Here is a 22,289-nt window from a genome sequence, read left to right as displayed (position 1 = left end):
TACTACTGCTGTTAATAAAGCATACATTTTATGAGGCCAACACCATCATGAATTTTTAATACCTTCACTTGATACAGTGTCAGAATTCCTCTTTAAGTGTTTACTATGAGGAAGAAAAAAACATACGGTCTAGCCCATTCCTATGAGTACAACACTGTACTTACTTTGGGATAATCCAATTCAAAGAATGTTTCCAAGTTGTTGATTAGGTTAGGATCCACTCCTTTCAGTGGTTTCAAAAGAGACACCCCTGGGAGCTTGCTATATGGCTGTTTGTCTGTTGCCTTCTTGTTGAGGTGTAATCGGCTAAAAACAAATGATACATAAATTAACATTCATTTCTGGAGAATACACGAGTGCCAAATCTATATAAAGTCTGTACCAAGCTACCAATAAATTACTAAGTTCTAAGGTTAAAAAAAATTTTTTTTGACATTCTAATGGGATATCTAAAAATGCAGGCGAGTAGAACCAGGTAAGCTTCCAGTTGAGGAAAACCAGAACTGAGCAGAGTGAATGTCCCAGTGGAGCTTAGACTGTTGTTTATGGCTGTACTCAGTACCTAGAACTATGCCTGGAGCAGGCATTCAATACGTATGTGGTGGAGAAATAAACGAAGGACAATGTTATGAACCCACACATTAACTGCCCTTCATCCCAAAATGCCATTAAAGTGGCCAAAGAACTATAAAAAGAGCAGGAGGGAAAAAAATCTCTATCTGCATCAGAAAAATACTGAAGAGTAACCAGAAAAATGTGAGAAATTTCTATAACAAACAGTCCACACAACACCTGATTGAAAGAACTACCAAGCAGCTTGGATGGCAAGCAAGAAAATGGGATAAATCACAGAACTGCCAATATTCACAAGCTCAGAATGGCAGGGATGGACCAGGGGGAAGTTGAAAGTATGGGGGGAAGAAAAAACCTCCATGATGAGAAAAATATCTATTAAGGACACTGGAAGATATACCAGAGCCATCAATTCAGATAAGTTGGCCAAGGTTCTCAGGACTGGTCCATCCCAAGGCAGCTGCAGCACAGGGCTCCTAATGAGGGAAGCCATACCAATTAGACAAGAGAGGATGTGTCCCAGCTCATGTCAGGATGTCACAATAGAGAGAAGGGGCCATAAGGCAGAGTGCTGAAGTTTCTAAAGGAAGTCACGAAAGGCAACTTCCCTCCTTCTCATAAGCAAGTCTCCACGCATTCAAACAGTAATTTGAGGCTGGAACAATCATGGGGCCATCTGCAGGATATTTTAAGACACGTGTTCTTCCACATTTTAACATCTTGGAAATCAATGGCATCTTACAATTGCTGGCAGCCAGATGGCAGTCCTGACTCAGTAGCATGAAAAGCAACCCTGCTAGAACCCATCAAGAAAATGCCAGTATCAATGCATCTTAAGTTAGATGAAATACACTACTAATCTATGAATGATTTCTGACAGTACATCAGTACCATCAGCCCCAGCAGCGAGCCACAGGCTCGCTCCCCTAATTAAGGGAGGGGTGTGCTGCAGCAAACACCCAGTGTTTCAGATAAGGCCATAATACATCCGTACAGAAAGAAAATGGGTTACCACCTACAGTGGAAAAACATTTAAAGAACAGTGTGGTATCGACTTCTGATCCACAGCACCAAATGCCAGAAAATAATGACTCCCATCTATAGTGGTGCTGCTCAGTGTGGCGGCGGTCCACAAGTTGCTTTTTACTGGCCAGCGATGAGAAGAAATGGAGAGAAAGTGTTTAGAAACTTTCATAGTGATTTGACAGTGCCATGCCATCCAAGCATGTAATCAGTAGTTGAGTTTCACTGCAGTTTACCAAAGTGTCAGTCCCTGACAGACTGGAAAATTTTAAAGAACTGATCCTTTGCCACAGATAGTTGGGAAAATATTGATCTACAGAGTTCAGCTGGAGGGCTGGGAAGAGGAGAAACTATGATCGGAAATTTACATAACCACAAAAATGACCACTATTCCATTTCTAACAGAAGAGTAGACTAGTTGTCTGGAGAAACTCACCCAGTAGAGAACTCCAGATTGCCAGTGGGAAAAAGTTTATATTCTGTATTTAATTCGTTGAAATGGTAATATATCCACATGGTTCAAATCACTAAAATATTAAGAGGTTTAGATAAAGAAACTTCCCAGTCACCTTCGTCCCCCATCTGTCTCGTTCCCAACACGACTTACTCAGCATTATTTGTTTCCTGCTTATCCTTGCAGAGATTTTTTAAAAATTCATATACAAGCCAACACACACACACATAAAATTCTTATACAATATTTATCATTTTCTCCTCTCATTTTTTAAATACAAGTACACTAAAAGCATGTTTTCAAATGTATGCCTGGACTGTTAGAAAAGAAAGCCTTCCAGGTCAGAGAGGAGGAGAAACCTCTGAGTCAGTGAGTGTAGGAGCTGACGCTTACATTGGGATCATCTGTTGGTCTCCAGTGACCTAGAGATGGTGATCAGCCTGAGACAAGCATGATAAAAAAAAAATCTGTTCCGAGAATCTTCTATAAATATGGAATCCCTGAAAGGCAAAGCAGAAAAATCCTGGCCCACAGAGAGAAGATGGGGAGGCTGCCTCTCTTGGATTCAGTCCTAAGTGAAATGGAATAAAAGCAAAAAAAAAGTCTCCTTGGAGAACACTTAACCATGTGGGTTTGGTACCCAGAATGCAAACTAAGGGTGTTGCTTGAACAAAATCCAAGAGAGAGAAAGAGAGAGACCACCATATGCTGACCATGAATATATGAAAAGAACCACACAATGTCTAGAAATGAGAACGGTGATCACTGACATCAGAAACTCAACAGACAGGTGGTAGAGAAGACTGCGTGCACACAGTTCAGAGGACAACTGGAGAACTGGAATCTAGATTGGAAGAAATTATCCAGAGTGTAGCATAGGGAGAATGAGAGGCAAAGGTACTGAAATCATGAAAGAGCTTGAGACATGGAGGGCAGAATAAGAAGTCTAAATCCCAGTAATTTTTAATCTATTGGTCCCACTCTCTGATCATTAAGTGCTGGTAAACTGTAACAAAACATTCATGTGTGGTGATGACCAATTACAGAGAAACCCAGCCCACTAACACACCGCATTTGGCAAGGCTTTAGATTAAAAAGAACAACAATTTAAACTGTGTTGAATAGGCTAGTGTTGATCCTATTTTAACTTTCTTCCCCTTTATCTTCATTAAGACGTTTTACTTTAAATGCTAATACAGCTATCCCGTTATGAGTTCATACTAAGAATGAAGCATTTAATCAAAGACAGGCTGACCTGGCAGACAACGATGAAGCCCTCTCCAGGTTTACGGTGAAGTGAACTGATGGAAAGTCCTATATCTGAAATTTCTACTCAAAATGATTACAAACAAAACTCTAATCAGAGGACCTTTAAAAAAAATTCTCATTTGTGCCTCCCCCAAATATCTATTTATCTTCTCCTCTTCCTTCCTCCGTCCTTCCTTCTCTCTTACTAACATACACACTTAGGGAAACACACAAAATTTTCTCTTCATACCCCCATGGACTTATCTTGTAGTGAGGATACAAGAATCCTACTTTGCCCAGAAACAGAAACCACAGACCTACGGTCAATTAATCTTCAACAAAGGAGGCAACAATATACAATGGAGAAAAGATGGTCTCTTCAGCAAATGGTGTTGGTAAAACTGGACAGCAGCATGTCCAATAAATCAATGAAGTTAGAACACTCCCTCACACCACACACAATATAAACTCAAAATGGCTTAAAGACTTAAATATAAGACAAGACACTATAAACCTAGAAGAAAACATAAGCAAAGCATTTTCTGACATAAATCTTAGCAATATTCTCCTAGGGCAGTCTTCTCAGGCAATAGAAATAAAACAAAAATAAACAAATGGGACCTAATTAAACTTGTAAGTTTTTGTACAGCAAAGGAAACATAAGCAAAAAAACAAAACGACAACACACGGAATGGGAGAAAATATTTGCAAATGATGCAACTGACAAAGGTTTAATTTCCAGAATATATAAACAGCTCATATAACTTAATAACAAAAAATCAAACAACCCAATCCAAAAATGGGCAGAAGACCTTTTAAACAAGCACTTCTCCAACGAAGATATACAAATGGCCAATAGGCACATGAAAAAATGCTCAATAGCACTAATTATCAGAGAAATGCACATCAAAACTACAATGAGGTATCACCTCACACCAGTCAGAATGGCCATCATTCTAAAGTCCACAAATGATATATGCTGGAGAGGCTGTGGAGAAAGGGGAACCCTCCTACGCCGCTGGTGGGAATGCAGTTTGGTGCAGCCATTATGAAAAACAGTCTGGAGAGTCCTCAAAAAAACTAAGAATAGACTTACCATATGATCCAGCAATCCCACTCCTGCGCATATACCCAGAGGGAACCTTAATCCAAAAAGACACCTGCACCCCAGTGTTCATAGCAGCACTATTTACAATAGCCCAAACATAGAAACAGCCTAGATGTCCACTGACAGATGACTGGATAAAGAAGCTGTGGTATATTTATACAATGGAATACTACTCAGTGAGAGGAAAAAAAGAATAAAATAATGCCATTTGCAGCAACATGGATGGATCTGGAGATCGTCATTCTAAGTGAAGTAAGCCAGAAAAAGAAAGAAAAACACCATATGATATCACTCATATGTGGAATCTTAAAAAAAGAAAAAAGAAAAAAGAGGACACTAATGAACTCATCTACAAAACAGAAACAGACTTGCAGACATAGTAAACAACCTTATGGTTACCAAGGGAAAGGGGGTAAGAAGGGATAAATTTGGGAGTTTGAGATTTGTAAATGTTAACCACTATATATAAAAATAGATTAAATTTTTTTCCTTCTGTATAGCACAGGGAACTATATTCAATATCTTGTAATAACCTTTAATGAAAAAGAATATGAAAACAAATGTATGTATATATATGCATGACTGGGACATTATGCGGCACACCAGAAACTGACACACTGTAACTGACTGTACTTCAGTTTAAAAAAAACCCCTACTTTGAAGAGTACTGTTTTGACTTAAGTAATACAACTGACATAGCTCCTTGTTATAATTTACTTGAAATGTTTATCAAAACAATACAAAAATATCCATTTAGTCACACACACAATCACACAGCACTGTGTTCAGCGCACAGTGGTGCTTTCATGACTACTTAGCATTCCCTTATTGAACAAACCTATTTTGAGCCCAAATGTACACCAGGTATCATCCCCTGACCTGACGACACTGTGATGAACAAGTGAACTTCACTCTGTCAACGAGCTGTGGTTTCACGGGGGAGGTGCCACGTAAGAAGTTCTTCCTATTAAACCCTCACAGACGTCAACAGAGCTATGCTCTGGAGCAAGAAAGTATTAACCCTGCTTGCCACACACAGAAATAATGCCGATGGGTGCCTTGGCCATGGCCAGGGTGTTGTAAACCAATCTGTATTTTTTTCAAAATAAGACCAACATCTCATTTGCCTGGAATTCTCATAAGTGGACTGAATGGAGTCCCCCACGTGGGCAAGTTTTATGAGTGGCTCTGACAGGTCCTGCAAGGTTTACCGGTTTCAAAGCAGTTTTTATTAGTATCTCAGGTCGGGGGTTCTCATTACCCGGGACCACGTGAATGTGAGCTTACTGCACCCACACCTTGCACAGGATTTCCCATGGGTGGCCCATGTCCACCCTTAACCTGATCACGTGACTTGCTTCCTTCCAGGATCCTGGGCACAACAATTTCTCAGTTTCAGGTTCTATACTGGGAATCCAGTTCGACCTTCCTATCAAGCATTTGGTTTGCAGCCTTGACCTTTTTTCTAGGAAAGCAGGGGAGCTCTTTCCCTTGAATACATTAGCACATAGTAAAGTCACATACAAGTATGCAGCTCAGTGAATTTTCTCAAAGTGAAACACCCATGTGACCAGCACCCAGATCAGGAAACAGAGTATGACCAGAATCCCCGACGTCCCTGCATGTCCCCTTCTACTAACTACCTTCTCAAGGTAACCACTATCCTGACTTCAAACACCACAGACTAATTCTGCTGGTTTTAAAATGTACCTAGATGGAAGGAACCCTGTGGGATTTACTCTTTTGTGTCTGGTTTCTTTTACTTCGCACCACGTTTGTGAGAGTCATTCTTGTTGGTACAGTTAGTTATAGTTCATTCATTCTCATTTCAGCATACTATTCCCTGTATTAATACATCACACTTTACTTTCTACTGATGGACTTTTGGGTTGTTTCCAGCTTTGGGTAATCGCAAATAGCCTGCAGTTTCCTCTCTGACCTTATGTTAAGTATAAAACCCCCTGGCTTCTCCTCCCCCATGCCTCAGGACTTCAACTTTTGGACAATATGAAGAAACAGGGATTGGAATTACTCTTCCCACTTGAAACAATTTTTTAAAAATCAGACAGAAAAATAGGAAGTGGTTCTCAAGATACTGGACATCAGGTCAAGAAGTGATTCCTGAGACATGAAAAATGAAATGAGGTGAGTCCTCTAACTGCCCCGGCTTACTGCTTTGAGGCAATTTCTAGGCCAGGAGACTAGTGTTTTTCAGCGTTCAGTATATATCATGCCCATGGGTAGAAACCACAACTTATTGGGCCAGTTCCATAGCTTAGGAATCTGCATTTTTATAAGCATCCCCAATGATTCTGATGTGGGCTAGCAGTGAACCACACTTGAAGACGCACTACAGTAAAGTCTCTCAGGTCCAGGAAAACAATGATGTATCACATGTTCTCAATTTTTTTAAAAAAATGTTGAATAACTGAAGAGTAAATAAACAGTTGGCTACATAGAGCCAGAAGGTAAGGTCAGTCTAGAGATAAAAAGGTGGGAGCCATCCACAGTTCGGTAAATACGTAAGCTCTCCCAGGTGGAACATACTCTTAGCAAGTGGCGGTGAATCAATGTAATATTACAGAACCAGTAATGCATGAAGGAGACTAGGACTGAGCGACCAGGGAGGGAGAAAGATGGCCAGGAAGAAAGCAAAGTCACACAAGGGTTTATCTGGCTCCGCTGTTTTCTTTTTGAAAGGGTGCAAGAAAGAACAACATTGAATGCTGTTGAGAGAACAAGATAAGAACTGAAATGTCCACTGGACTGAAGTGTCCACAGAACTGAAATGTCCACTAGAACGTGTGAACACTGGTGACCTCTGAGCACTCTGGGCAGGGGCAGACAGATAAAAACAGGCGACGAAGCAAGTGAATGGGAAGTGAGTTGTGATAACAGTGAATAAACACTAGTTTCCCCAAAAACCTGACCGTGAGTAAAAAGGCCAAAGAGTCACTAGATGGAAAAGGGTTTTCCAGTTTAATTTTAAATTATTTTTGATTTTTAATGCTTGAGTATACATGGTCAGGGAAAGAGCTAGTCAAAGGATAAAGAAAGAGAAACTAAAAAATAATTAGTGGCATGTTAAGATCCACAGGGTGAAGTAGGAATTAAGGTAATCTGACAAGGATGAGGGTAGAACAGTGAAGATTTAGAAGAGGTGCTGCCAGTCATGGGTGTCAGAGCTAAAAACAGAAACAAAGTGTAGCCAGACACCAGTGTAGGCTTCGCTGAGATCTGAGACCATGAACGTGCAGTAGTACTAACCCAAGTGGCTGTGTACTACCTCAGCAGGACCCTGAAAGCTGAGAAGCTATACCTTACGAGATGGATTCAGGATAACAGGGTAGACTGGTATGAGGGAAGGCAAGGGGCAAGCTAAGGAAGTGATGAATTGTAACAGAGAAATAAATGAAGCCCAGAGGTAGCAGGTGGAGGCCACACCTGTGGATAAGCAGCCTGGGGCAGTTCTCAGCCTTGATTGTACATGAAAATCTCCTGGGGAGTTTTTTCTTTTTTTTTAAATCTTGATACCCAGACCAAATAAAACAGAATGTCTTGGGTTGAGACCCAAGCAGCAACATATATTTTTTTTTAAACCCTCCCTGGTGACTCCAAGGTGCAAAGTTGAGACCCATGGACCTAGGAAGACTAGATTACTGCCAGAACAGAAGAGGGCTGAGGTGGAAACTCTGGGGAAGATGAGCAGTGATGATGGGATGGATGGAAACCAGGAAGTCAGTGAAGCAGAGGTACACGTGCTGTGAGGCCAGGGAAGGACCGGAGAAGAGAGTAAGCAGCGGCTGTCTCCATAGTGACCTAAATGCTGCCAATTATCAGAAACTTAAGATTCAGAGCAACTGGAGAAATTCCCACACAGATACCCTATTCCCATGGATTACGTCCGGGGTCATTTTTAGGTTATCGCTGGCAGTATATACACATACTGGATTAAGAGCCCGGGCTGGAAGGAGACTGCCTGGATTTCTGTACCGACTTCATAGCTAACTAGCTGTGTATCCCTGGGCAGGTTACTTCTTCATCTCAAGTTCTTTGGGTTGTTTTTTTTTTAAGTGTGGATAATAGTACCTACCTCATAAAGTAGTTGTGAGAAATAGATGGAAGTAAGCTGCAAAGTAGACGTTCAATGATAGCTACTATTTTTTTTGAGGTTTTTTTTTTACATTTTTTATTGATTCATAATCATTTTACAGTGTTGTATCAAATTCCAATGTTCAGCACAATTTTTCAGTCATTCATGGACATATACACACTCATTGTCACATTTTTTTCTGTGATTTATCATAACATTTTGTGTATATTTCCCTGTGCTATACAGTGTAATCTTGTTTATCTATTCTACAATTTTGAAATCCCAGTCTATCCCTTCCCACCCTCTACCCCCCCCAGTAACCACAAGTCTGTATTCTCTGTCCATGAGTCTATTTCTGTCCTGTATTTATGCTTTGTTTTTGTTTTTTAGATTCCACATATGAGCGATCTCATATGGTATTTTTCTTTCTCTTTCTGGCTTACTTCACTTAGAATGACATTCTCTAGGATCATCCATGTTGCTGCAAGTGGCATTATGTTGTTGGTTTTTATGGCTGAGTAGTATTCCATTGTATAAATATACCACCTCTTCTTTATCCAGTCACCTGTTGATGGACATTTAGGTTGTTTCCATGTCTTGGGTATTGTAAATAGTGCTGCTATGAACATTGGGGTGCAGGTGTCGATAGCTACTATTTTTTTAACTGCTAATTTTAAGGACATTTTCCACTAAACGTAACTTCCCTGAATTACCATAGTTCTGATAAGAGATTTAGAGACATCAAACATTGATGAGACTTAGGCACCAAAAGACAAAGACCAGAAATTCATATCTTTAAAGATTATCTCATATATATTTAAAGATTAGAACATTATGAGTTTTTTTTAAAACATAAACTCAACTCTTATGTATTAGGAAGAGTAAAGGGGGAAAAGGGAATCATCAGAAATCTCAAATCGTGGTTAAAAGAGAGTAAGTCAAAACATGGGATAAAACACGTTTAATGCAGAGTTTAAATTATACCCAATATTTAAGCTAAAATTGTATTCAAGGTTAAAATTACACCCCATATTTAGGAACCAATTTAAAGTTCTACACACATATCCGAAAGTGTAGAAACAATGCAAGTAGGAGAGTGAGAAACATTCAATGTCACAAATTATTATCCCCTAAATATGGCCTGTGACTGCTTTTTTAGGTGAACTTCCTTGAAAACTATTGAGGGTTCTTGGTTGGGCAGAGGCACTGTGCAGTCCTGGGTTCTCCTCGCTCCTCTGTCCTCAGAGCCTGACTCAAATGTTGGACTCCACAGCCCCAGGAGACCCCTTCAGTTGGCTCTGCTACAGAAAGAGGTTGTCACCCTCAGAGTTGAGGGGCAAAAGCCAGATGATTTCCACAATGCACTGGCGACAATGTACAAAGTAACTACTGGTTACTGTGCAATCCAATCAATATCAACTTCTGTCATGAAGATATTCTGAGGCATTCCAAAGGAGATTCCCTTCTGTTTTGTTGACCATTAAGTCACCACGCCTCTCATGGTCCCCAAGAACAAAGACTACAATGCAGTCTTCCCACCTGGTCCATGGCGGGGAGAAAGCCCCTCTCCACGGTCCCTAATGCCTGTGAAGCTCTCAGTCAGTGACAGCAGGTCCCAGGCATCAGGACCAGCAGAGCCACAATCTGGGATTTTAATACCCTTAGTTCTCTTGAAACAGAATCTCCCCTCCTAACATATATGTCCACTTGATTTTATTACATTTTTCGGGAACAATATTAGGTATAAAAGGAATGGATCTCTTGCATGCTAAGTCAATGATTTTGACTTGCTTCATTTTTGAAGAATAAAATGATCTTGAAATTGAGCAATTGGAGGGAGATAAAAAGCATGGTAAAATGTCAATACATGTCATTTTCCCAAGGAATTATTTCTAAATTTCATTTTAAACCAAGAGCTGGAGCCACTCTTTTGTAAAAAAAAAAAAAAATCTAATTCATATAATGAAGGCATGTCACCCTCAAGGACAGGGAGGGGCAGGTGCTCAGAGCAAGCTGCTGGAGGACTGTACCTGCCGGCATGAAGAATGGGGAACTGAAATGCAGGCACCATCTGGGCTGCTTTCTCAGAGTAACTTAAGTCTGAAAGGTCACGAGAGATGAATCACAGGCAAGAGAGAAAGGCCCTCAGGGTCCTGCTTCCATTGTGAGCTAGAAGGACATCTATTCAGGGAACATTGCAAAGGACTCCAAGGAATATTCTGGTAAGGAATATTCTGCTGGACTTTACAGCTGCTTTAGCTTGATGAATCTTCACCGCCTCTCTGCACATGGTTTTTTGACTTCTGAGTTGATGGGATGGCCTTATTTTTCCTAGTTGATTTTTATTCCCTAACGTCTCAGTCTCAAAACTTGTTACTGCTCTTTCTGTCCATTTTAGCTTATTGCTTTACCTTCTCATCTTTTAGTCCCCTCTCTCCCCCTACTCAACAGTTTATTTATTGACTAGTACCACTTTTAAATGGCTTATTTTACAGTTCTATCCTACAGTTTTATTCTAATTGAATCCTGAGCAGGAGGGAAGCCTGGCGCGGAGGGAAACTCCTTGGAGGTAAGGCTGGCTGTGCCCTTCCCTTCCGGCAGCTCTTTGCCATGACCTTAGTACGCGGCTGCACCTCCCAGAAGTGAGACACAAGAATCTCATTCAAAGCTTCTATGGGAGAATGGACCCCATACTGAGGGCAAAGTTCACCCTGCTTAATAGCCCCAAACTGCGCTGTTTTTATAGTTCTGTGGTGCCATTCAGTTGAACCAATTTATCTGACTCTGAGAATTAATCTCTGCTCCGTGCCATCAAGCTTGTTAATATTTCACATAAAATTAGGTTGACTGGTATACCAGCAGGTCCCCTATTTCTATAGTCCATGCCAGCAATTTCCAATGATAAAAGGCTTCCGTGGTGGTGGCTGTTACTTATGACTGTACCTGGAAGGCTGCGACAGTGTGTTTACGACCAGCATGTGTCATGACTAGTGTTATTTCCCATAGCACTTGTCTTTTCAAAAATGGTGCTGCACTGAAATGAGCTTCACCCGCAACACAAAACACACTTTCTGGTGCAACATGAACTCTGCAGACACAGGGTTCCCCAGAGAACACAAAATAATGAATGGTGAGTTAGCTTTAGAGGAAAACACAAACGATTTCCAATGGACAACAGGTTTACATATTACAGAACATAAAAGATTCCATCAGCATAAAAAACAGAGGTCTTTATTATTTTGTCCCCCCCCACAAAAAAAAACCCCTCCAACTCACTAACCCTTTGGTGACAAAAGAGTTAGCCCTAGTATATGGCAAATGGATTGAGCAAGATAATTGGCTAAGAGCAACTTAACAGCTCTGTATTCCCTGAAGGACAGATATAAGTGTAAAGATTACTGATGGAAAGACAGGCATTCCATTTGGAAATCCTTAGCGGGGTGGGGGTGGAATTCAGATCTAACAAAGAATTTGTAGGTGAACGTGTTATTGATATGACCCTGTTTCTATTTCAACCCACAATTAGAAATAGTGAGGTAAAAATTCCTTTTGGTTCAATTAATTTCATTAAAGACCAAGGCCACTGAAAGCATCCAAAATTCTGCCCATCTATCTCAAATCACAATGGCCAAATGACACTGAGTTAAAGTTTGAGTACTATTGGGAAAAATTCAAAGATCACTCATTCAGCATGCAACAACTGAGTGCCTAGTAGCACTGAAGACACAACAGTAAGTAAGACACCTTCTTACCATCAAAAGCTTGCAATCTAAGTGGGGAAAGAGACAACTGAACACACATTTACAATTCAGGTGGGTAAATTCAAGGTATTACCTGAAGGACTTAAGAAGGGCACCTAACCCCAGTGGGGAGCTAAAGTCAACAACGACTGAATGATTAAGAGTTAGCTAAAGAAGCAAACATAAAAAAGACAGGAGGGAAGGAAGGAGAGAAGGGGAAAAAAAGAAGGAAAAAGAATCCTAAAGAAAGTCCATCGCACGTTCAGGGGAATGCCAGTAATTCAGTGTTGCTAGAGGAAGAGGTACAAGCAGAGGCCTCAGCTCCTAGAGAGCAACATGTCTTGTTAAGGAGTTTGAATTTTAACCTGAAGACACTGGGGAACAGTGGGGATTTTAAGCACACGATCTAAGATTACTGCTCCAGAAGGATAAGGCCACAGTAAGACAAACAGAGTTCTGGTCAAGATGGCGGAGTGGTAGGACCACAAGCTTGCCTCTCCTCGTGACTACAATGAAACCACAACTGAATGCTAAACAACCATAAAAAAAAAAAAAAGATTGGAACCTAGCAAAAAAGATCTTCTGCAACTAGAAACATAAAGAGGGAACCACAGCAGGACGGTAGGAGGGGCATGATCGTGATATAATTGGGCCCCATACCCCCCCCCCAGGGTGGGCGACCCACAGCTGAAGGTTTGTTAAGTCCCAGAAGCTCTCCCACAGGAGTGAGAGCTCTTAGCCCCACATCAGGCTCCCCAGCTCAAGTTCCGGCAGTGGGAAGAGAAGGAGACCCCAGGACATCTGGTTTTGGAGGCCAGGGGGCTTGGCTTTGGGAGCCTCATGGGACTGGGGGAAACGGAGACTCCATTCACTTGAGAAGCGTACACGGAAACCTGTGTGTGCCAGGACCACTGGCAGAGAGGCAGTGATTCATAGGAACCTGGGCCAGACCAGCCTGCTGGATTTGGAGGGCCTATTAGGGACGTGGGGGAAGGCTGTAGCTCACTCAGGGGACATAAAAGCTGGTGGCAGACACTCCAGGAGTGTTACTCTACATGAGCTTTCCTGGAGGCTGACATCTTGATTGGATCGTTAGCACCCAGACCTAGCCCCATCCAACAGCCTGTAGGGAAGCCTTAGGGCAAACAACATACAGGTGGGAACACAGCCACACCCATCAATCAGACTTCCTAAGCCACAAAGCCTCTAGACACAGCCCTACCCACCAGAGGTCCAGGACCACACTTCACCCAGCAGTGGGCAGGCACCTGCTCCTCCTGCCGGGAAACCTGCATAAGCCTCTAGTCCAGCCTCATCCACTAGGGGCAGATACTAGAAATAAGAAAACAATAATCCCAAAGCCTGTGGAAGGAATCCACAAACACAAAAAAGATAGATGATATGAGGCAGCAAAGGAATATCTCCCAGGCCAAGGCACAAGATAAAATCCCAGAAGAAGACACAAGTGATGAGGAGATACGTAGCTTATCTGAGAAAGTTTAAGTAATGATGGCCAAGATGTTCAGAGAACTCAAGAGAAGTATAGATGCACAGAGTGAAGTTTTTAGCAAAGAGTTAGAAAATATGAACACTATGAAACAGAGTTGAAGAATAAAATCACTGAAATGAACAATACACTAGAAGGAACCAAGAACAGACCAAGGGAGGCAGAAGAACGGATCAGTGAGCTACAAGACAGATTAGTGGAAATTACTTCTTCAGAACAGAAAAAAGAAAAAAAGGAATGAGGATAGTTTAAGAGAACTCTGGGACAACATAAAGCACTCTAATATTCACATTATAGGGGTCCCAGAAAAAGAAAAGAGGGAAAGGACTTAAGAAAATTTTTGGAGAGATAATAACTGAAAACTTTCCCAACTTGGGAAAGGAAACAGTCACCCAAGTCCTGGAAGCGCAGACAGTACCACACAGAATCAACCCAAAGAGGAACACACCAAGGCACATAGTCATCAAACTGATGACAATTAGGAAAAGGAGAAAATATTAAAACTAGTAAGAGAAAAGCAATGAATAACATACAAGGGAACTCCCATAAGGTTATCAGTTGACTTTTCAGCAGAAACTCTACAGGCCAGAAGGGAGTGGCACCATATATTTAAAAGTGATGTAAGGGTTAAACTTATAACCAAGAATACTCTATCCAGCAAGGCTCTCGTTCAGACTTGATGGAAAAATCAAAAGTTTCACAGATAAACAAAAGCTAAAAGATTTCAGCACCACCAAACCAGCTTTACAACAAATGTTAAAGGACCTTCTCTAGTCATCAAACCATAAAAAAAGAGAACAAAAAGAAGAAAGAGAAGGAAAAAAAAAGACCTACAAAAGGTTGCTTTGGCTGTTCGGGGTCTTTTGTGGTTCCTTATAAACTTTGGAATTGTTTGTTCGAGTTCTGTGAGAAATGTTCCAAGTATTTTGATGGGGGTTGCATTAGATCTGTAGACTGCTTTGGACAGTGTGATCATTTTGATTGTGTTGATTCTTCCAATCCAAGAGCACAAGAAATCTTTCCATTTCTTTGTGTCATTTTGGTTTTCAGAATATAGGTAACCTCCTTGGTTAGGGTTGTTTCTAGGTATTTTGTTGTTTTTGATGTAATGGAAATGCCTCTGCCAGTTATAAAATTCTGGTTTTTGAAGTAAAAAAAAAAAAAAGTGAATGAAGGGCCGCAAATGGCAAAATAGCCTTCTTTTTTATGGGTGAGTTGTATTCCATTACATATATATTTATATGCTGCATCTCCGTTATGTATTCAACTATTGATGTGCACTTAGGATGCTTCCATATCTTGGCAACTATAAATAATGTTGCTGTTAACAGCAGGGTGTATGTATCTTTTAAGTTAATTCTTATTTTGTGGTTGGCTTTATTCCTTTGATAACTATATAAGTTTAAAAAGCTAAAGCTCTAAGTGCTCTCAGAAACAATGAACAGTACCTATACATAAATTTTAAAAAAATATGTGCAGTTAAAAAAAAAATCTATTAAGCCATGAAAGACATGTAAGAAACTTAAAGGACGTATTAGTAAATGAAAGAAACCAATCTGAAAAGGCTACAAACTGTATGATTCCAACCAAATGACATTCTGGAAAAGGCACAGCTACAGAAACAATAAAAAGATCATGGTTTCCAGGGGTTTGGGGAGAGGGTGGGAGGGAGGAATGAATAGATGGAGCACAAGGGATTTTTAGGGCAATGAAATTATCCTGTATGATACTACAGTGGTGGCTATATGTCATTATGCATTTATCAAAACCCACAGAATGTACAACATCAAGAGTGAACCCTAATGCAAACTACGGACTTCGGTTGATAATAAATAATGCGTCCATATTGGTTCATCGATCGTACCAAATACGCCACACTGATGAGGGGTGTTGAGGGTAGGGGAGTATATATGTGCGGGTAGGGAGGGCTACGTGGGAACTCTGTATTTTCTGCTCAATTCTGTTCTGAACCTGAAACTGCTCTAAAAGAATAAAGTCTATTTAAAAAAAAAAAAAAAGACAAATAAAGTAGACAAGGACCAAAGCTGCAGGCAGGGATACCAGAGCAGAGATAGTTAAATAGTCTAGGGTCGAGATAACATGCACTGAACTAACGGTGTAGGAAAAGGGGGATGTGAATCAGGTGGACCATCACGGATATTAAAACTGATTTATAGTTTCCACTTTGCTTTTTAAAACTATCACAACATAGTCCAATTATGTATCTTCCTCAGGCTCAAGTGCCTCATTCATACACCAAAAGTGGCCCTGGCAGCAATGACCCTGACTGATCAAAATCTGTCCAAAGTCCAAGTGCACCCTCAGGACTAAACCCAGAATTAGATTCCACCAGGGCTCAGGACACCAATGGATTAATTAATTTAAGGCAAAAACAAAAAAAATCATATTAATAAAAATAATATTTGAAATGTTAAAATTTATCATAAAAACACAATCACTTTCCAGTGGGCAGTTTAGCAGTTATCTTGATACAACAAATATTTAAATTCCATGCAAAAGCTGCTGTGCAGCAGGTATAAAACTGCTACACTAGAAAAATTATGAAAAGCAGAATTAACTTGAGAAAAAATCTTGGAAAAGGACCTCTGCTTTACTAGAGGGCAGTTAATATTTATGGATACAAGAAGTGTTTCCACCATACCCTGGCCTCCACCCAATTAACAGAAAAGATAAGGCCTAACACTAAACATTAGGACCCTATGCATAGAGGGGGGAAAATGATAAATCCAAGAAGGAGCTGGGATGGAGGAGTGAGAGGAGGAAAAGAACAGAGATGGAGGAGAAAAAAGCAAGATGTGTTGCTTAGATGCTCTTATTATCTTGCAATAAGGCTCTTAAGGACTAAAAAGGGAAAAAAACAATTGGTTCCAGACTTTTACATGATTTCACTGCAGCCCCCAAGCTATCAAACCACACTAGCTCTCAAAAAAGGAAAGAAAAAAAAAAAAAAAACCATAAAGATCACTTAACCAACTCTGCCTTACGGAGGCTATAATCATTAGGGCTTTTTTAGGAAATTAAAAAAAAAATCTTCAAAATAAGAGCCTTGGATTTCAAATGCTCAGTCTGAATGTTATCTTTAACACTATAAGCAGAACCTCACTAATGCCTGCCATCTAAAATGTGTTAGCAAGTGACTACGCATCCGTCAATAAGAAATCGGAAAGGAGCAAAGCAGGAAGGAGAGATACCAGTGAGAAGAAAAAATAAGAGTTTTCTAGTTTATAAATTGTCTCAGTTTTTTAAACTGCATTGTAAATTTGCGAAATCGGAACAAAAAATTTCACTGAACAGCAATGGTTCTCTGTATTAATCACAGTCAGCTCCATTTAAAAAAATACAAGCTAATACTTAGCTCTTGATCTCATTTTAATAAGATACAATACAACAGCACACTGAATCCAAATTAATTAGATACCATTACACATTGTATTTAATTTTTTTAAAAAAAATCACTAACTGGTATCTGAAAAGTTTCATAGCTTTTCTCAGCAATTTCACTACAACATTCATATTACTTAAATATTTTTAAAAATTAGGAGCCCACAGATTATGCTCCTTAATCTGACAGCCAGATATGAAGCTATGTAAGTTTTTGAAAACAGGCTCTATTTCTACTAGTTGCAAGCGCAAGGTTTGAGAGTATCGATATCTGCTTATCTTAATTAATTTATACTTTAACTTATTTCAAAAAGGATTTGAGATGCCATAGAATGTATTCAGGAAATTGATTCTTCAATAAAACACAGAATGCTCAGCACAATATTTTAACTGAAATATCACTGCCAATGTTCTTTAACCTTGCTTGCCAAAATGTTGAGATGATAAAATTTGTAATCTTACTAAATACAGCAGAGAGAAGGAGAGGAAAAAAAACTTTATTGCTGTGCTTGAAAACAACCCATATTAAATTGGGAAGTATCTTTGCTTCAATAAGAAAAGAATCAAATCAAATACATAAATAATTTTGAAGGTGGGATGAGATAAAAGAAACTTAATTTTAAAAGGGTAAGACTTAATTTATCTATAAATTAAGCTGCTGATTATTTACTTTATGTTTAGTTATCCACTTCAGAAAGATATTCACAAGATTCCTCTAATTAGATAGTCATTCTAATCTGTTACAAACTAATTGTACTTTATTCTATTTTCACATAACTTTTCTGGATCCTGCTACTGTCGGTAAAAAAAGGTAACTTTGTGGGGCACTGGAAAAGAAATACAAAGAATCTCTACAGTAACTTTCAAAAAATATTCCTTCCTTCCTTCCTTCCTTCCCTACCTTCCTTCCTTCCTTCCTTCCTTCCTTCCTTCCTTCCTTCCTTCCTTTATTCATTCATTCATTCATTCATTCCCCCTACTGGAGGCACTGGGGATTGAACCCAGGATCTCATGCATGCCAAGCATGGGCTCTACCACTAAGCTATACCCCTCACCCACTACAGTATCTTAATTAAGCTAAATGTTTATACCATTCTCAAAAACATGAAAGTATTTTAAGAAAAATTTGCAGTTTATCATTAAGCACAAAATAAATAACTTAAAACAATTCTGGAGTTGTTACAAGTCTAAGGGTATAAACACTCCTAGAAGCTTATTTGAAATATTAAGCTATATCACTACTGTTAATTTTAATTAAAGAAGCATGACTTTATGACCTTGTATATATAATAGAGGGAAGGGGATATGTATCATGGTCCTATGTTGTATAAGTCTACTTTCTCCAAGTCGAGCTGTGAATTTAAAAATTCCAATTTAAATACAAGATAACTTAGAGTCTGAAAAAAAAAAAGTTCCAAAGTTTATCTTTAAGCAAAAATGTATAAAAAGCCAAAAAAGTGTGCAAAAGAATAAGGAGGAGCTGGCCTCACCAATAATATGGTAATAAGGATAATAAAACTTCATTCATTTGAACAGTGGATACTAGGGCATTTTATAAGTGTAAAGTGTGAAAAAAAAAAAGAAATCTATGAAAACTTAAAATACAAAAAAAAAAAAAAAGAGAGAGAGAGCGAGAGATACTAACTATATAATAGTTGGGAGGAATAGGAAAGATACAAAAATTTCACCAGAGTCAGGAAAAAAAAAAAAAAGATTTGACTATCTAAAACACACAGGTACATACACTTTTCTCTATGTTAAATATATACACAAAGCTGAAAGACACAAAAACAAGTTGGGAAAAACACTGTAGCATATCACAGAAGAACAATCTTTCTATTAAAAAGATTAACATAGCAATGGATTGTGGCATAGGCAAAAGTTTATGAATGTGCAATTTATAGTTAAATGTAACTAGTATATAAATACACGACAAACATTCGATGGAACTAGTAATTAAAGGAATGAAAATAAAAAACAGAAAGTAGCAAAAAGCCTGATACTTAGTAAGGGGAAATGGGGACCACCATACAATGTTACCAGGACTATGAACAGATACAAGCTTCCTATAGAGCAATATGTATCAACGTTTAAAATGTGCACCACTTCAGGTCCAATGATTTCTCTCTCAGAATGTGAACTAAGGAAATCATCTCCCAAAGATTAAAGTGTATGAATTCATCAGTGTTGTCTGTAATCTTGACAAATTGAAAACAATTACTAATGAATACATATTAGTACCTCATAAACAGAAATGTCATGCATCTATTAAAAATGATGCAGAGATCACACATATATTGACATGAAAAAAATACTCATGACATTTACATGGAAGTTCCATGTGAGCAGGGGCGCGGGATGTCTTGTTCTTCAATCTTTCCAGCACCTAGAACAGTGCCTTACCTCCCTTCTTCTCCCTCCCCCAACAGAAACATAATTAGAAGGACAGTCACAAAACGTTGATAAGGTAATGGAGTTCTGGCGTGTGGGTTTAACTTCCTTCTTTATTCCTCTGTAATGTCTAAATTCCCTAAGCATGCTTTATTTTTATGATTGAAAAAGTGACAAAACTGTCTTTTTAAGAACTCATATATATATTTTAAATGAAGTCCAGGATGTGTTCAGTGACTACAGCTCACAAACTCTCAAAACCTAAGATTAACAGTATCCAAGAAGCATTCTTCTTTCCACTTTAAAGAAATATCAGTATGCCTTGTACAATGTAGCATCTTTCTCCAATATCAGGAAATGCCCCACTATACTAATAATCAATGCAGCATTTCCAAAAAGAAAAGCACACTTTTTCTGTAGTGAAAAGGGAAAAAAACTATAAGTAACTATTTTCTTAAAGTCCTCCTCTCTCCTCTACTAATATACACCCTATTCTGGTTGGTGGTAAAGATTACTATGCACCACCATCTTTTTTTTCAGGCTAAAAATACAGTGAATCCACGAGTACCATGCTCTATGCCAATTCTTTCATTTCTTTACGAAGACTTTTTTTCATTTTAAAGACATTTAAACAATTGAAATAGCAAAACTAGCTACACACTCTATGTCATTATTCATCCCATTATCCTACTTTATTTATAGTTTTTTTTTTACCACTATCTGAAATAACCTTATTCGGATTTTTATTATCTGCCTCTCCTTTCTGGAATGCAAGCTCTATGAGGACAGGAATTCTGTCGTGCTCACCACTGTGTCCCCAGTGAGCGGCATCTAATGAAAAGGTGAGAGGGGGTGGCAGGGGAAGATACGAATCTAAACAATAAATAAGGAAATGGGGTGGAGGGAGAAGGAAAGAAAACCACACTGAAAAGTACAAGCGGACATGACTCAAGGCTACAAAGGCAGCTCAGAGGTTTGGTGGACATTTTTCAAGGTGGTCAGGTGCTTCACACCCATCTAAGGGGACAGAGTTCTTCCAGGAAGAAGAAAATCCACAGGGAGGTCTCCAGGTGGCTGTGCGCAGCTCCCAGAAGAGTGGTAATGATCATCTCTATAATAGAAATGTGGCCCAGGTCGAGGGAAAAAAAAAAAACCAATACACCACACATCTTGGCCCAGATGAAAAATCACACGAATCCTCAACACAACCAAGCCAAGCAAGCAATCTTCCGCCAGACACCTAAGAAGAGCAGGATCTCCTTTCCCCTAAGCTGTGGGCTGCAGCCCAGCAAACCCTTCACTCGCCACTTTCCTCTCTCAGGGAACCCCCCGCCCTAGCTGGTCCAAGGGGAGAGGGGATGGGAGAAAGAGTCTGAGAATCAGCCTTCTCCACCCCCATCCGAGCCTCATCAGCTCCAAAGAGAAATCCCTCCAACCCTCGCCTGGCCCCGAGGCCCCGCCACGGAATCCTCCAGCTGCCCCTCACTCACGTGTAGATGATGGCCATGAAATGCATCAGCCACAGCACCAAGAAGAGGACGAACCCGAAGACGGCCATTCCCTCCAGGGCCAGGTCCAGCAGCGCCATCCCCCGGCCCGGCCCGGCCCGCTCCGGCCGCCGCCGCGGACAGCGCTCCCGCAGGAGGAGGACAGGGTGGGCGCCCGGCGCGGGGGCGCAGGAGGGGAGAGGAAGGTGGGGAGAGGAAGGGGCGGAGGGGGGTGGGGACGGAAGGGGCGGGCAGGGCCTGCGCGCCCCCGCCCGCGCGCACTCGCCCGCTCGCTGGTCCAGGCGCGCTCGCGACTGCAGGCGCTGCGGTGGCCGGGCTCCGTGGTCAGGACCGCCGTGGCCCCGCGCTCCGGCTCGCCTCTCCACCCCCTCGCGGCCGCCGGCTGGACCCTAGGCGCCTGCGCCCGCGCCGCCGCTGCCCCGCCGCCCTCCAGTCGCTTCACCGCGGGGCTCTGGGCCACGCAGCTCCGCACCCTGCTCGGCCGCCGCAGCTCCGCGCACTAATCGAAACCGGCGGCTTGCGCCCCGACTCCCTGGCGCGCCCCGCCCCGCCCTCCGGAACCGCGGCCCCGCCCCTCCGAGGGGCGGTGCGCGCCGCTCCTCTCCGCCCACCCTGCCGCCCTCGCTCCGGCCGCGTCACTGTCGTGAGCGCGCCCCTGGGAGGCTGCTCCTCCCGGACGCAGGCCGGGCTTTCCTCTAGCTGCGGGCTCCGGCCGCCGCCCACCTCTCCGCGTCCGGTGGAGGCGCCCTGGGCGGCCAGCACTGTAGCCCTGGGCCGGCCTCCATCCGCGGCGCGGTAACCTGTGTGTGGCTCGGAGGCTGATTTCCTGTCCGGCTTTGGTGTTCCAGTGCGCCCAGAAAAAGACCCGGGGTTCCAGGCAGCCCGCTAGTTGTCTCGCAGTCCAACTTCCAACGCTATGTCCGCAGCCTCTGTGCCGGGCATTGCTCGCAGCGGCTCAGGCCCTCCTCCAGGCCACGTTCCTGGGCGCAACGGTGTCCCATTGCCTTCCTCCCTCACTGCTTTTAATACGGTAAAGTCTTGGATCACAGCGGACCGAGAGTAAAATAATCTGCCTGTGCCTCATAGATCTCTAAGCACCTCAGAGACAGCGTGTAACGTAAAAGAAATTCTTAAACTCAGAATGCAAAAAATCAGCCAGTACTGAAGTCCTCTTAAGACTCCTGCCCAATACAGTAGCCATATGTGACTATTGAGCCCTCGAAATGTGACTAGTAGGAATCG

At 41.2% G+C, this 22,289-nt stretch overlaps 1 protein-coding gene across 1 annotated transcript in view; it reads right to left on the bottom strand.

The window, feature by feature from the left end:
• UGCG (UDP-glucose ceramide glucosyltransferase) overlaps positions 1 to 21,591 on the bottom strand; it is a 37,012-nt gene extending 15,421 nt beyond the window's left edge. Inside the window, exons 1-2 of the mRNA XM_006214786.3 lie at positions 21,030 to 21,591; positions 165 to 306 (exon numbers count right to left, since the gene is read on the bottom strand). Of these exons, the coding sequence (XP_006214848.1) occupies positions 165 to 306; positions 21,030 to 21,127 (240 nt within the window). The 5' untranslated portion in view covers positions 21,128 to 21,591. The remainder of the gene's footprint in view (positions 1 to 164; positions 307 to 21,029) is intronic.
• Positions 21,592 to 22,289: the final 698 nt, after the last annotated feature.

Source organism: Vicugna pacos, chromosome 4 (assembly GCF_048564905.1).
Source record: "Vicugna pacos chromosome 4, VicPac4, whole genome shotgun sequence".
Taxonomy (NCBI): domain Eukaryota; kingdom Metazoa; phylum Chordata; class Mammalia; order Artiodactyla; family Camelidae; genus Vicugna; species Vicugna pacos.
This window is presented reverse-complemented; position numbering and strand designations above follow the sequence as displayed.